We start from the raw sequence: 16,829 nt of genomic DNA on the forward strand, positions 1-16,829 counted from the left end.
CATAGGTGTGATTTCCTGATTAATATTAACCTCAATTAACAAAGTTTGCTTCAGAATGGAAATGTAGCCAATAGCAAAAAAAGGACCACCTACAAACAACTACAAACAGTAAAGTTATAAGTTGGAAACGTAAGTTGGTGAATTCGTATTATGTTACGGATTCACAGGACCCTGAAACAATCAAAGGAATGCCAGATTGTAGAGGGATTCATCCATACTTCTGTGAAAGCTTATAAGTACAAGCTGAACAGACTGACAATGTGACAACGATACCCTCTCTGTGAGGTCATTCTTTACCAGAACAGGAAAATAATCTACATGAATGTGTTAAATGAAATGCTAAGTATGATCCATCTAAAATGTTTCAATAAAATGCTCCAATTGTCATTTTTATCATAATGGACGCATATGGCCAATGGACTTAATGTAAGTGTATTCTGAGAACATATTAAAGGCTGTATAACTTTATCAGCTTACTTCAGCTTACTATAAACCATTTTCCTGAATGTTTGTCTCTGAAACACTAGAAACATCAGGCAGAGGAGAAAGGAACAATAACCTCTCCTTTAAGGACATGTTTCATTTTAATAGGATACAACCCCACAGCATGATGTACTATAAAAATATGCAGAATCTCGCACATGGCATTCATTTCATTTACATTCAAATTGGAATTCATCTAAAAACAATCTGATACAGCTAAATACTGACTCCAGAAATGCAAAAAGCATGTTGCATTGACCTCACATGATGTAGATTTTTCTTTGGATTAAATCCAGACCTACCCACGACACAGGCTCCTCTTTCACCAAAGGCTAATGCATATTCCCTTCCAAGTCCTATGGGACAAAAACAAATCATTAACTGTTTGCCTTGCAGAAATGTCTGAACTAAAAAGTTCAGAAAATACAGTATGAAAATTAACTCCCATCAATTCCATGCAGTAATACATATAGTATATCAAAAGTACCTACTGCACACTGACATTTCAAATGAAGGTTTGTGTTCTGGTTTCAATCACTGCTGTCAGATTAATATTATATTAAGGAAAATGTTCCAAGTCAATATATCAAGCCAGTAAGCTTCTAACCATCCAATCCTTATAACCAACTGCTTTACAGCACAAACTGTAAGAAATACTGAACCGCATTCTTAATCAAGTATGCCTTTAGGAAAACAAACAGGTTCAAAGCTTTTTATATATCAAAATAATGCAATTCTACATGATCCTTTCCTCCATGTCCTTTGCAAGTACAGTATAACTTGTTCCAGCTTCTTTGCACTGACACCCTGTCAATTTCATGAAAATATTCAAATTATTGATGCTCACTCATTAAGGGTTGGAATAGTTGGAAAAGCCCCCTAACTACCTTAGTAAATAATCCTCTTTATAAACCGACATGTCCTTTGAGCTTTTTGGACTCTGACTTTATTTCATCAGCAGCTTTCAAAAGGCAGCTGAAGGAATTATGTGTTATGGCTCGCACAACACTACTAACAGTTCAGCAAGAGGAGCAGGTACTGCACAGTAAGTCTGGTGTCTTCTTGATTCACTCCTCCAGCCCATCCTATGCGACTGAGGTCCATACCCTGAGGATGTTAGGCTCTGAGGTTTATTACAATGTAAGTCTATTCAATGTTTCCTGCAGATTTCCCTTATTGGTCTTTAACAGCTGCAATGAAATGCTGAAATGCTTTCATTCTGGAGTCAACTTCACAGCACAGATTGAGATCTGGTGACTGAGGAAGTCAACCCACCTGTACAGATTTCAGTGTGTGTTAATTCCCAGACTTTTGAGAGTATAAATGTGTTTTGTTTTTCTGTTCAAATGCTTCTTTATAGAGCATTTTTGTTGAGTACCAGCTTTGTGGCAGTGACAGAAAATACTTTCAAAAGCCCTGTTGAATAAATTCATCTGGCCAAAGTCCACAAGGCATAAAAGTAAAAGAATGCTCTTTTAGACCGTTTGCACACAACAATATTATTCTGTAACTCTTCCGTTATTCCTTCTCCTTTCCTCTTCTATTGAGGACAAATAGTAAAACTTTTATAGTTTTACGATTAGATAGTAAATCTAAGACGCATTAAGTGTCATTAAGTTTCCTCGTGTTCGAGAAGTCTAGACCATTAGCTGATAAATCTTAAATTAATCCACAGTGTTTTTGCAGCTCCTTACCGACACTGAGACCATTTCTCATGATCCCCTTCGCCATAGATGCTCCATAGGACTGGTTTGCTCGGATCCTAAGTGTGCAGAGCTGGGCACCGATAACCATTGTGCTGTGTATTATGCAAGTTTTGCACTTTCACACAGTAACTGCAGTTCACCCAAGCGCCCTTTGTTCAGTATACTGAAATGCTCACCAGTTTAAGGACGGATCATCTTGAACGATCTCTTATTAATTTCCGTGTGTAAATTACGTTTTCAACTAAAATCGCTAATTGCAAAAAAGAATAACCGAATAGAAGTTCGCAGTCCACAGCCCGAGGGGAGATAAATATATTCACCTGCTAAGCTAGCAGATATATTTAACATAAGACTTCAAAGGTATCTGAGGAACTACCGTAAAACTATGTTTCATTTGAAGGTTTATTATATCTGTTTCTAAACAAAGCATTTTTTTCTGATATGAGCACACTAATTTCTAATTTAGTAGTTTACCAACCTCCGAGCCTTCATCTTACAGTGCAACGTATAGGCCGCTAAGTACTAAGAATAACCACTATCTTTTTTGCGTAGCTTATTTACCTCCTCCAGCTCCTGTAACCAGAACCACCTTTCCATCGAATCTCAAAGACGACATTGTTACCTACACCGAGGTACTCAGCACACTGCCTCTAATGTACTTTTGTTCCGTCTTTCACAATCCAGGAAATAGCAAGGCTGAAGGCACACAAAGCATTGCATTTTGGGACCTGTAGTTTTTATGCAGGGAAGGTGATTTTAATCAGATGTGTGCTGAATAAGAGGAATAATGCAGATATGTGGGGGGAAAAACTGCAGATACTATATCTCTTAGCTGTCATGGGAATATATGGGAATTCCTCTGGAGGAGCTGCATTCTGTTGTGTAAAAATTCCAATCCTCTCTGGTGATGCAGCCAGCAGGTACAGTATATCACCCTGCAACTCACAGCTGGCAACTCACTGAAGCTAGTTAGCAGCAGGTGTGAGCCTAGCAAGTACCTGGATGGGAGACCTCCTGGGAAAAACTAAGTTTTCTGCTGGAAGAGGTGTTGGGGCCAATAGGGGGTGCTCACCTCGTGGTCTGTGTGGATCTTAATGCACCAGTATAGTGATGGGGACACGATATGATAGGATCATTTTATTAGCCATATACAATTTCTTGCATTAGGAATTTGTCTTTTTTACATACCCCAGCTTGCTTTCCATGAGACACACAGGCACACAGACAGGGAGAGAGAAGTTTGGGGTCAGAGCACAGGGTCAGCCATTTATATGGCACCCCTGTAGAAGTTGAGGTTAAGGGCCTCGCTCAGGGGCCCAACGGACTACGATTCCACTGATGGCCTTTAAACCGGCAACCTTCCAGCCACAGGTGCAGATCCTTAGCCACAGTGCCACTGCTCCGCCCCTTTTTTTACTACACTATAAAAAGGTGTAGTAAAGATGAAATGTAAAACCAAGGTCCTGACTCTCTGTGGCCATTAAAACTGGTGTTTCTCAAAAAGAGTAGGTATGTTACCCCGGTGTTCTGGACAAATTTTCTATTGGCCTTTAACAATCATGGCCTCCTAATAATCCCCATCTATGAACTGGCTTCATCACTCTGTTCTCTTCCCCACTGACAGTTGATGTGTGGTGAGTATTCTGGTGCACTACAGCTGCCATCGCATCATCAAGGTGGTGAGGTCCCCATTACCTTTAAAGTGCTTTAAGTGGAGTGTCCAGAAAAGCGCTATATAAGTGTAAGGAATGATTATAAACTGACATGGTGTTGTCATGATCCTCACCAGGATAAGTGGTACTGAAAATGGATGGGTAGTTACAGGATTTTTGGTCATTTTTCTGCCTCATACCTTTTCTTTCTTTCACTCTTGTGTGTTGTACGCTGTAATTCAACCTCCTGTGAAACTAATTAAACAAAATCTTCTGAATACATAATAGTAGTTGCCTCTCCCCTTGGCAGGTCTCTGTGCCTATGCTGGCTATCAGATCTTCTCCTAATCTTCACTGCCCACAATGGCAGGCTGGAAGAGTGATACATGGAACTCACTTGCTGGTGAAACTGGCAGCTGCGGTCCTGCTTTTTCCCTGGTAATTATACAGTATAGCAGGGAGGAGTCCCTCATGCCCTTTCTCTTTCCTCTCTGGACTGCTCTGTCCATGATATCATGATGCTGCTGTCTCCCTTCCCCAGTGAGGACCTGAAGCCTGTTTTTGGTTTATCAACTATTAAATTGTATTTTTCTTAAAAGATAACAAAGCTCTGTTCCATATTAAACAAGAGAAATAAAGGAAACCCATTAGCATTAATGCTACAATTCAGCTGATAGGTTGTGAAAGATTTCCTTGACTTAGGTGCAGATGGCACTTATCCACTATGGCACTGTGGCACCCACCCTCTGCTAAAATGTTTATCGGGTTTGTATGTCACTTACCTGCACTCCCACTTCTTTCCAGCAGGGTTCACTCTAACCCTGCTTTTTTCTCCACAGCACAAAAGGCTCATCACTTTGCTACAATTAACTTCATTAGGCCAGTGTCTGCGCTGTAATTATCTTGTTAAACATATTTTTCATGACACCCAAGATAGTGTTTCTTTGCTGACTTTTTTCAATTTGAAATACTGTAATGTTGTCTCATGCAATACAGTCGATTTTACAGTAATCGTCTTCAATAAGAGTCTAAAGAAATTGAAAAATTGAAACAGAAGCACTAATATCTTTTATCTGACCAGCACTTAACATGCTAAAATAAATCATAACTTCCAGGTACAGTAGTTTTTTTTTAATTTCTCAAAGATGATTGTTGATGATCATTTTCTCTTGCTTTTAAGTTAAAAATGAATAAAGAATCTGCTCTAAACAAGAAACGTATTAGGAAATGTATAAATAAGCTGGTCATAAATGGCAAATCAATCCAAGTTGCTACTTTAACATTTAATGTTATTAAAACCTTCAATTCAACTTCAGGCTATTTTCCAGCACAGTATTAATGATGTATATTAAAAAGGACTAAGGACTAATAAGAGAAAAAAATGAGACAACAGCCAAGATAAACCTTTCTGTATGCACAATATTTATTGATGTTATTAACTTTGAAGGGAAGACATTTAAAAAAAAGTTCACAGCAAATTGCCACATAACAGGTCAAACTAAAATTCCTACTTGAACACACCACATTTAATAGCTTGTAACATAAAAATATATGTTCGTTTTCTTTGAAAGCAAATTATGTGGTTGTACACATTTGAACATTTGGATATATTGCATTTGAGATGAATCAAACTTGGTCAAAAAAAGCTTGGTTGGCACAGTATTCAACTTCTGGGCTTTTTATTGCAATATACAGTATATTTTCCACATTCAATAGACACATTTCAAGTTTTGGTTCCCGAGTACTTTTAAAGTAGATGCATTTTTTTAAAAACTCTTTCATAAATATATATGTCTGTAAGAATAAAATACAATTTTAACTTATTTGGAATCAAAATTATTTCAACACAGCAGATGTAAAATAACTCACGAGAGACATGTCAAGCAGGCAACCCTGAACTCTGCTGCACAGATAGGTTCATTCATTTTTGGTTCTTCCTCGTTCTATCAGTCCTTTTAATTAGTGGTCTTCACTCCTGGTCCCAAAGAGCCACAGCCCTGCAGGTGTGTCATCTCAAAGTAACTCCTCAATGAAGCTAAACAAAACTGGAAGACTTTTCCTTTAAACCCATTACATGAATGAAAACCAGACCTGTGACTCTCCAGGACCCAGAGTATCAGTACACTACTATACAGAACCACATATAAGACAGTATGGTACATATACACCCCACCTATTTTCATTTCACTTACTTTGGTTCTTAAGCTTTAAAGTATATCATGTTTTAAAAGAGTATTTGCAGGACTTCAGGCCCTAAATATTTCCTAATACCAAGCAATTATTCTAATCCTCCGTCCACTAATTTCGCTTGGTCTGCGCAACATAATACAAATTCAATTTTTTTCCTCAACACAGCACTGCACAGCAAAGTGGCATTTTAGTTTGTATTCAAGAACCAATGCATGAGCATGTATTCTTAGATACATAAATGGTCAATGTTCTTATGCACTGAATATGTTATCATCTTCTGCTAGTGTCCCTTATTTCTTCACATGTCAACCATGTTCCTCGCCAAAGAAAGTTCTCTGGACACGCAACAAGTACTCAGATGTTTCCATCATCTAGCATTTTGTTGATTCCATCACAGAGCTTTTCCAAATGGGGTTTGTAAGGTCCGAAGGGATTGTACAAAGCAGCAAGAAACTCGCAATCTGAAAAGTGATCAAACACATTGTTGACACGTCCATGGGATTTTGTCGTTAGGTGCCGGTTGATAATTTGGTGAAGTAACTCCCTGCATTCATTCAACAGTTTGGAGAGGACGTTGCGGTCAAAAGTGAAGTCAACCTGATGGAAACTGATGACAGTCATGGCTAATGTGTGGACTTTTTTCTTCAGCTTTTCCATCAATGCAATCTCCTCTTCGTTGAACTGGTTGTTCCTGAACAACACTGCAAGCTTTATGACTATCTTGATGATGTTTTTGGTGATCTTCTCAGCATCCTTCTTGTTCTGTGTGTACTCCTTTGTCACTCGGTAGAGCTCGTCCAGGACCTCACTAGTGACGTCATCTATCAGGATTGTGGCAATGGATTTGGAGGCCATTTTACCCAGGATCTTCTTTTGAGCCTGAACGGCCAAGCTCTTTGAGTTGAAGACATCCGTGGCCACTGAAAGATAAAAAAAGGAGTAAATACATGTGCCTTTCATTAATTTCAAATGACATTATGTGATTATCTAATATGCTGTTCAAAACAGATGCATGTGAAAATATTGCACGCTAAGTAGGATAAAACAAGAAAAAAATGTTAAAAAATTCCCCTTGTTTTGAGGATGTCCTAAATCTCTCCAAAAATGTCCAAGACACTTTAGATAAAATAATCGGTAATATTACATTTATACTAAATTAAGTGTGTGAAAAAATTGCAGTTTATTTCCAAAGAATCTCCACCTTAAATGTGTTTAAAGCTTAAGTTTTACAGTCTCAAAGTTAGAGAGAAGCATGTAGGAACCCCATTGTTTGTGTGACCAAAATATTTAGATCATTATTATAGAAAAATAGTTATGTAGTGACACACAGCAGGGGCATGGTTATGGTTATATTCATACCGTAAATATTTAAAAAAATAATCTGCATATTTGTTTTCTAATGGGAAACAATCAAGCATTTTAAACAACTAAAAACAACAAGCATGCTTTAGATAGAAGCATCTACATCTAGTTAAAGGCTTTTGTTATTTATAATCTGCATTGTTTAGGCACAGGATACTGCAGCCTCACCCTGAGAGGGCAGTATTGCATACAATTTTCAGAATTTAATTCTTCCTCTATTCAATAAAAGCCACATGGACAATTAATACTTTATACTCTGTCTTTTCATGTTCACAGATTCTTGCACTCCAAGAGTTCAGGAAAGAGAAGAAGCAGCACTTTGACTCCCTGAAAAAGGATGGTTTAAAAGCCATTGCCCCTCATCTGTGCCTAAAAACCCAAATTCTGAAAATGGTACATTCACAACATAGATTTCAATTATGGATTGTCATAAATAACACAATTTTAGTCTATCATACAACCACGTATTATACAAACTGGCAAGAACATAAACAGGCAAAACATACAACTAACTCAAATGAGACAAAAATCATAAACACAGTTCCAAAGTTAACTGTGTAAGGTTGAAAAAACAATCTTGGGTTGAAAAAATTACTAATCATTAGAACAGATGAAAACTTGTGATATTTTTGTGTCTCCAGTAGAAATTGTTTATATAAAAATATATAAAAAAAACAGAAAACAGAAATATAATTGTTTCTGTATAAGATTAGAGGTACAGATGTATAGGTTTAAGATGTACAACAAGGTAAATTGATGACTGACGTTACAGTCCCCATTACATTACACTAGGCCTTAATGCAAGTCACAAAGTCAGAATGTATTTCATGTGTAATTTGATAGTACATTTTCTTTCATAAATGGTTCACTTTTCTGAATTTTCTTTTGTGTTTTAGAAAAGTTCACATAGATAAGGATTGGAGAAATATAAAGCCTTGCATTTCTGTGACATCAGATGTCACCTGTAACTTTTTCTACAGGCAAAGCTGAATACTATATGTCCTCTGTAGGCATCAAACATTGCCTTTGAATCTTTAAAATGGCACACAAGTATGTGGAAAAATAAACAAGTAGTAACCATATTGCTTTTAATAGAGAAGATGATTTGTATAAGTGTTAAAGCCTTCATAGAGCCATAACAAATGTGTTATTTTTTTCATGAGATTAATGTGAATAAATACAATATATGTTTTATTTTTGCATTCACGCATAACTTGCAAAATGAGTGCTTTATGCATCTTACCAAATACTGCACACTTGTTGTTTGTTAGGCTGTGACCTATTAAGCTCATCAAACACTTTGTATTATCGATGCTTTACTAAGCCTTTGCTGCACCATCTTGACTTTTGGCTATTATTGGGGTGTTCTGACTATCCAAACTGAATTTTCTGAATGAAATCTGAAATTATTCTTCAACATGTAAAATGAGTGTTCAGTTGGATTTAAATCTGGAGACCTACTTGGCCAGTCTGAAGAACTCCTTAGTTGAACAGTCCATATGTTTTGGGTCATTGTTATGTATGGTAAAGCATCACCCATTAACTAATTTTCTTTTAAAGCAAAGAAACGTATGCATATTCAGGCCATGACATTACCTCCAACATGCTTCATGGATGAGGTGATGTTCTTTAGAGCATCTGCAGTTACTTTCTTTTTCCATACTTTGACATTTTCATCACTTCAGTAAAAGAATATTACGGTTCTATTATGCTTCATATTATATTTCTGAGAAGATCTAGTCTAGCTATTTTTCTGCTGTTGATGAAAGGTTTATTCCTTTCTCTAGCCTTTGTAATTCTACTGTCTTCTGCAAACTGTGGCATTTTAATACAGAACTCTCACCCCTGCACTGATAATTGTGTTAATGAAAACCAGCAGGAATATTGATTGTTCAAGATTATGTTCTATAAACACTGCACTAAGTTTAAAGTTCTTTTTTTTTCGAAAAATCAGATTCACTAATTAAATAATAGGTTGTTAATTGAATTAACAAACATCGATAGCTTACGTTAAACACATTTCATTTTCATTGTTCATCCTGAGAACCTAGAAATTTGGGGTAATTAATAACTATTTTTTTCACCAAAAGATGGAGTGCAAAAAACAGGAACAGAGTAGGAAGGCTAGGATGTGGTCTAACAGACATGTAGTCTGCAATGAAATCATGACTGCTTAATGCATGGTTCAGAGGAATAAATAGGGTCTGTGCTTTGCATGTTCATTTCAATTAATCTGTATCATGCTTCAACGGTTTTCTCTGTCCACAGCTTTCATGATAAAAATGTCATTGGCTGTAGTACATACAATGTGTGAATCACAAACATGAACTAGATGACTTTTATAAAGTTATCACATTTGTCATTCACACATACTATTCTATAATATTGCATATATAAAGATGTAGGTAAACTTAAGGGGATTTCTCCAAGATCCATTTTGGTAATCAGCCAAAAGTCAGTCATTTAAATGTCATCGGGTAGGGGGCAAGATTAAAATATATTTTTTTAAGTAAGCACTTCAGTTCTAGTAAAATAAGCATAAACCATTTTAAACACTGTTAAATGAAAATTGGTCTTAAAATCTAAATCTAGTGAAGGAATCATAACCTTTGAATGTTTCCTAATAAGTATCATAGTTTTCCCTCTGAATGAAAAATCAGACACAACTGTTCATTTGTCTTCAACAGACACTGTAAAGGGAGTATAAAGAACAAATAGTACTAATCTATTAATATTCCATAGAGATATAATTACCAGACTTCCTCAAACAGAAGTCAGACATACAAATCACACAAAGCTTTGTCTTAACACACTTGTCTAAGCTGTATGACAAGGAAGTGAAGACCCCATGCACAGTGAGGACCTACAGTAATCAAGGGGTTAAGAATGATCTGGGGTGAAGGAGGGATGCAGAAAGACCCATGAAATGAGGAGAGAAAATCCATGACAAAATCAAACCTCTTTCACCTACTGTCTTTGCCTATTTGTATAATAAACATTATTCTAAAAGTTTTTTTTTCATGTAACTAAAACTTTTAATAATATAGAATCTAAATCTACAAATATATTAATATTTTAGTGAAAGCTAAAAGCATTTCTTTTGGATTTTTTGACAGGCTTTCTGAAAGATTCTGTAGCATTAAAAGTTGCTTAAACACATGACACAAAAACATAACTTAAAGTCACTTTAGCATTACTAAGATATTTACATTATATACTACCTCTGCCTTGTAAAGAATATTTGCATGCACATTTACTTCTCTCTTTAGATCAGTGCCTTTTTTCGGTTTTTGGTTAATTTTTTCTTAAAGAACTTCCATATTTTAAAACTCATGAAATCATTAGCTTTATTACCACATTCTCAGTGTGTTCCAATATGTGCCCTATTCTTTGCCTTTCTTTTCTTATTGCACACTTACATATAGTATGGGCAACTATGCAGAGAAAACGTTTTATTGCAAAAGTATGTACTGACGATAAATAAGTACATATTTTTATATGAACTGTATGAGAGCTGGTAAGGAATACGTTTACTTCAGACAAACTTTCTTCAGACTGCATTTTTTCCAGTGTAATGAAATATGGTAGTTTTTCTCAAATCCTTCAAATATGAATCACTGACTTTGTATGAACCTGCCTTCCTCACCTACCTCTCACATCTGAACTGGACAGTGTATGAGCACTGGGAATTTTCTGTATAACAATGACTTATTATTATACTTATTATTTTCACTATCCATACAATAAAATGTCTTCTGCGTGGAGAAATTATTTATTCATAATTATTTACAAATCATTTTCTAAAGCCCAAGAAAGGTCAAAACCAAGCAACATATTAATGAAGGATCTATCACATTAGATCACATTCCAACTCATTTGCATCATTTATGGAGACTGCACACTGCACCTCAGAAAACTTCAGACAGAACCCAAAGGCAATAAACATTCAAATGCTCTATCAGTTGCTTCCTCTGTCTGAAAAAAGAGATCCTTACTGTAACAGAACCAAGCAGACTGTTAATGTCACAGCAAAAGATATACATGAAGGCCTACACATGTTGTTGTGCTTATGGCACAGTTACTATAAAAACTACAACTAATGATAATTAATAAGACACATTTTTAGCAGGTCTTTTATCTATTTTTGCTAAAATGTTAAGTGGAAAATAATGCTTGACATTTTCCTTGAACGAACTTTCTTAAAAAACAGCAATTCCTCACCAAAAAACATACATCTTAAAAAAATGATCAACACCAAGACTTGGAGAAACAGTGGAGCTTTGTTTTTAGCATAAGGATTTCCAATCATGTGGAAAACCAAGAACAAAAGGCCCTTTTCAGCAATAAGTGAATAATAATAAACCTCTAGAGCATAGACTTCTATGCATCTGACTGCATGGTAATAAAAAAACAAGTGCAAAGGACACACAATTTGAAAAGACCTTTAATATAAGCTTGTTACATTTTGAAAACAACTGAAGGGAAATCAGCCTCTGCAAAAAAAAATAAGGAAACAATGTTTGAAAAAGTGGAATGTGGGGAATTTTTACAAAACACTGTATTGAGTGTGTATATGTGTACAAAGCCCTAATTTGTACCCATACACACTGCTAAAGTTCTTTTGATGTCCTATCGTAATTACGTATGACTGCAGACCCCAGAACAGGAAGGCTTTTATAGACATAATCATAAACCTCTTTCACGGCCATGGTATGTTAACACCTGTTTTATTCCTCATTAAAAAAAACATTTTCATTGTGGCACCCGGAATCTAATTAGACAATTATTTTGAGAGTTACTGTTCCTTTGCTATATATAGCATTTTTGTGTTTAAAGTGTAGTTTTCAAAAATGGGATGCTAAACCTAACGTATCCTAAACACATTATGTATACCACTCTTTGTATTCTTAATGGAGTACCTGACATTTCCAAAAGAGACTGATTTTTAAAAATTGTTATAATGCTTTAATCTCTTGTTACCGCTACAAGCTTTACTCAGTGAAATATGAATTCCACCAGGTCATAAACCAGTCTAGAGCTGGGCTACTCCAATACCAACATCATTAAAAGTGATATTTCAAACAGCAAGATACAAGTCTTTCAGTTTGTTTCATGGTCTTGGTGATTCTCAACCTACTTAAAATGTTCTTCCCCAACTTTAAAGATAGTGATTTTGTTCCAGTACAGTTTAAACATAAATCTACTTTCTACTCAGTCCCATACGCTGCACTGGTCATTGTACAGAAAGGCACCTGAGGATATCTACTCTTATCTAAATGAACTAAGACATCCTGTGCCCTTCATCACTGATACAAGCTATGGATTGAACCTCATATCTTTGTGGTATCACCAAGTTGTATACAGTATGCTTACAACTTGAGCTACTCTGTCCTATATTACTGCTCAAGCATAATTTTACTTTTTTACAATCATTACTTAAAAAGTATAGCAAACATTGCTAATCATTGTTAATCAAAACTTTCTGAGAGCTTGAAATTTCCTGAGTTTGCCTCTTAAAAAAATATACCGCACTTTGCTTAGTCTGTGCATTATTTAAATTTATGAAATATTTGAGTACTATTCAATGAACAAATGGGAAATTACTAACTTCAGAGACACTGCAACACAACATTAGGATAAAATAGAATACTTGTTGGTACTTTTATTATTTTTATTATACATTAGAATAAAAACATTTTCAAATATCTTATATTAAAAAGCAGTCATATTGTTAAAAAATAAACTAATTCTATTAAAAAATTACTTTCATTTATACTGATAGAAAAATACATAAGTCTACAATTAAGTATTCAATGCATGTACATTTTTTTTGGAAGACTTAAGAAACTGGACTGCAATTTCAAATAACAGGTTTACAAGTGCAGACAAAGTTTATTGCAGGACCCATGACAGTAAGACAAAAAAATAGAAGTGATTGTTTCTCTTTTCCACATATTTATATAGACAGATGGAAAAAAACAGCACAAGTTCCTCTTTGTTCTGTCAGTAAGACTGAACATCTGTGGCTATATAAGAAAGTAACCTAAATTTGTCAAGTTATGTCTCTTGCCAAAGAGGTTGTGAGATTTACATGTACCACAGCCTAAAAACATCCTGTATGAAAGTAAAAATGTATACCCTTACCTGACATTTTAATTCAAATGCTCAGCTTTCGACTTAAGTCATGTTTATATTAAGTTCCTTTACAAGACAGCAGCACAATTCACACACAATATTCTACACATTTACCTGTGTAAAAAATGAATAAAATAAAGTCTGAAGCACTCTTGCACTGCCCCCAGTACAAACTTTTAAATTTTAAAAAAGTAATTTGCTTCTTTTACATTCCTATACTCTCATTCCCAGCACCCACTCTGTGTTTTTGGCAGATATTACTCATACTGCAGCAAAGCAGGGGGCAACAGGTGGCAATACAGAACTGCAAGGCTGAATGTGTTGTACAACCATTATATGACATTACATAGGAAAAATAAAACATTGCATAAATAACACTGGACAGATAAAATTGCACTGAAAAACTCAGCAAAATGTATGTGTTGGACTCAAAAGACACTATTTTATAAGGAAAATACAATGCAGGAAGTAATCTTACAAGAAAAGTATTTTCGAGGCAAAGCAAGGGTGGAAAGAGTGTCTGCAAATTAGAAGTGATCTGTGACTAATGTAAATTCAAAGTTCTAAGAAGGTAATTATGTGCATTTTACAGGTAATGCTTGTGCTTTCTAACTTTTTGTTTTTTATTTAATCCTGCACAAAGTGCACTTCCCATCTATCTTGTCCCCCTGGTAAACCCATTATGTATCAAAAGTGTGCTTGTTATTGTTCTTCCATTTTCTTCTCTAGTCATGCTGATGCTGTCCTTGCATATTACCTGCGTGCTCCACCCCTTTTTAGCCACTGAGCAGATTTAGGTAAATTACAGGGTCACCCATTTACAAGAAGGAACAAGATTTGCTGAGCACAAAACAAGAGCAGAAAGGGAATCCTCACACAGTTCTACCAAGATAAAGAAGAATTACAAGACGTAGAAGAGTTCTTTGGCTTATCATATTAAAGTTATAAGATGGCACAGGGCGATGGACAGGTTATTCAATTCAAGCTTTATTATACCCTCAGGGGACACTTGTCCAATACAACAAAAACATCACAAAGAACAGAGTACAACGGTGCTTCAGAAGAAAATAATTATTTTGCTTTGTTTGAGAGTGAGATTAAAGAGAGAAGAAAATATTTCCTGAGTGACACTATGGGACACATACTGTAGCTGTCTCCCAGATGAGAGAAGTATAACTTCACAGTGGAGCGGATGTGCCACACACTCCATATAGCCCTTATTTTACAACCCTGCTTTGTAGAGGACATTTAGGCTTATCTGATTTGCTATACTGATTTTGTTGCTTATCTTCACTAATGTTCACAACCTATTACAACTCATGGTACTGATGTTCCCAAACCAACAAGTAAGACAGTTATAGGAAACATGTCACTGACATAAAACTCTATATTTTGAATGTTTAACTTCGCCATATGACCTTATTCATCTGGGCTCGGAATCTGAATACAATGCAATTCAGTTTCCATACTTTTGTGGTGTAGACAGGGAAAGGGTTAGAGCTGATTGAGCTGAGTTTTAAAATTGTACCATGCCACATGAAATTAGCAAGAAAAAGCAGAAGTCTCAATAGAATTGCACTCAAAGTATCACACTGATTAAGAAATATCCGATGATCAGTTAAATGTTACAAAAAAAAGAGATTTGCCATTTTTTGCATATGCAAAAAATTGTGTTGTGATAGTTGTTTAAGACTATGGTTATGTACAGTATATTCTATATACAGAACAGCCTATAAAGCACATAAGCTTTAAATACAACGCACAATACTTCTTGAACATGATTCATCCATTTTCTAACGACTGCTTCCAATTCAGGGTTGTGGGGAGCCGGAGCCTATCCTGGCAAGCAACGGCCTCAAGGCAGGGTACACCAACAGGGTATGCAACGCCACTACATCGTAGGGCAAACAGAGAAAAACACAAATACACACACACACACTCACGCCAGAGCCAATTTTCCCAGAAGCAAATTAACCTACCAGCATGTTTTTGGATTGAGAGATGAAACCAGCACTCCTGGAGGAAACCCATATGAACGCTGGGAGAACACACAACCACCCCAGGTATGGAACTGAACCCAGGTCCCCAGAGCTAATGACTGCAGCACCATGCCATCTTTCTTGAATATGATATAAATCTTAAATCTAGGGGATGTTAGCACATACAGTATATATATATATGCCATTGCACAAAAACTGCTGAGAACTGAAAAACAGATATTATATTTTTAAAACCACTGTGACCCTTACATTTAGTGTAATTCTTTACTATATAATTCAAAACTATATCTTTATGAATTCTCTCATACAAGATTTCAAGTATATAGTGGACAGGCTTTCCTGGTTCTTCATGGAAGAGCAATTCATGGCACAGTTCTGTGTTGACTCTTGGAAGGTTTACATGATTGTACATGTCTGTAGTTGAACTAGTAGTGCCTTAACATCTAACTATGCTCATAATTTGTATGCTGACTTTCATCCCTTCTGCTCTGGCGCGGCAACCCTTAATCATCTCCTTAAAACTAAAGAAATCCCACAGCTACAGGTTTTCTACATGCAATAGTGCAAGGTGCATCCTTTATCAAATGGTCAGTATTAGAGTATTTTTTACATGACTGTAAAGAGAATCACCATGGTTTAAAAGATAACTTCCAAGTAGGAAATGGCAATGTAGTTTAAACAAACAGGAAACAGCAAATTTGCTTCTTGCAATGTTAAAAAATATATAATGACTGTGTTAATGCTAAAATACACTATATTTCAAACTAAATAGGATTAATATAAGTGGAGTAAAAGAACTTTCCCATTTTCACTCGTTTACCATGTAAGTTTGTTTCTTAGTATGCCATAGACAGGATCACTTTTATCTTAATTTTACTTTACATTTGGATGTTTACTGGAGTTCAAGGATACAAGAAAACAAACATATCTCTTTCAGTACAGAAAGAGAACATAATAAAACTTTCTTTAACTGAAAAAAGAAACACCACACATTTAGACAAACAGAAATAAACAGTAAATTACTCAGACAGTCCTTGTCCAAGCGTTAGTAAAGCTCTAAACCTACATTATATCAGTATTTTAAAAAAGAATACTTATTCATTTCACTTAGTCACTTGTTTTCCTGTGGCACCTAAGACACGTGTACATGCTTCAAGGGATAACAAAGGTCTAATGTCAAAAGGCTTGTACAAATAATTAAGTCAATTAAAATAAATAGTTTAATGTAATCATTCAATTTACAAATGGACCTTTGACATTGTTATGAGAACAGATTTTGAATGATTTTCCTTCAGTCAGCC

The 16,829-nt window shown here is 35.6% G+C and overlaps 2 protein-coding genes across 6 annotated transcripts in view; both read right to left on the reverse strand.

Moving 5' to 3' along the window:
• The window catches only part of hsd17b4 (hydroxysteroid (17-beta) dehydrogenase 4), a 98,207-nt gene extending 95,311 nt beyond the window's left edge, over positions 1–2,896 (reverse strand). For 2 of the 4 annotated variants that reach the window (XM_088629894.1, XM_088629893.1), the window contains exons 1-2: positions 2,751–2,896; positions 786–839 (exon numbers count right to left, since the gene is read on the reverse strand). In XM_088629894.1, the coding sequence (XP_088486020.1) occupies positions 786–839; positions 2,751–2,805 (109 nt within the window). In that variant the 5' untranslated portion in view covers positions 2,806–2,896. Of the gene's footprint in view, positions 1–785; positions 840–2,177; positions 2,699–2,750 lie in introns of those variants that run through there. The other 2 variants (XM_088629892.1, XM_088629891.1) reach the window with 2 other exon arrangements.
• A 2,346-nt stretch (positions 2,897–5,242) lies between these two features.
• LOC148673445 (tumor necrosis factor alpha-induced protein 8) overlaps positions 5,243–16,829 on the reverse strand; it is a 37,967-nt gene continuing 26,380 nt past the window's right edge. For both annotated transcript variants that reach the window (XM_088629897.1, XM_088629895.1), the window contains exon 2: positions 5,243–6,951. In XM_088629897.1, coding sequence (XP_088486023.1) covers positions 6,386–6,951 — 566 coding nt within the window. In that variant the 3' untranslated portion in view covers positions 5,243–6,385. The remainder of the gene's footprint in view (positions 6,952–16,829) is intronic.

This window comes from Lepisosteus platostomus, chromosome 4 (genome assembly GCF_059453375.1).
Source record: "Lepisosteus platostomus isolate fLepPlt1 chromosome 4, fLepPlt1.hap1, whole genome shotgun sequence".
NCBI lineage: Eukaryota > Metazoa > Chordata > Actinopteri > Semionotiformes > Lepisosteidae > Lepisosteus > Lepisosteus platostomus.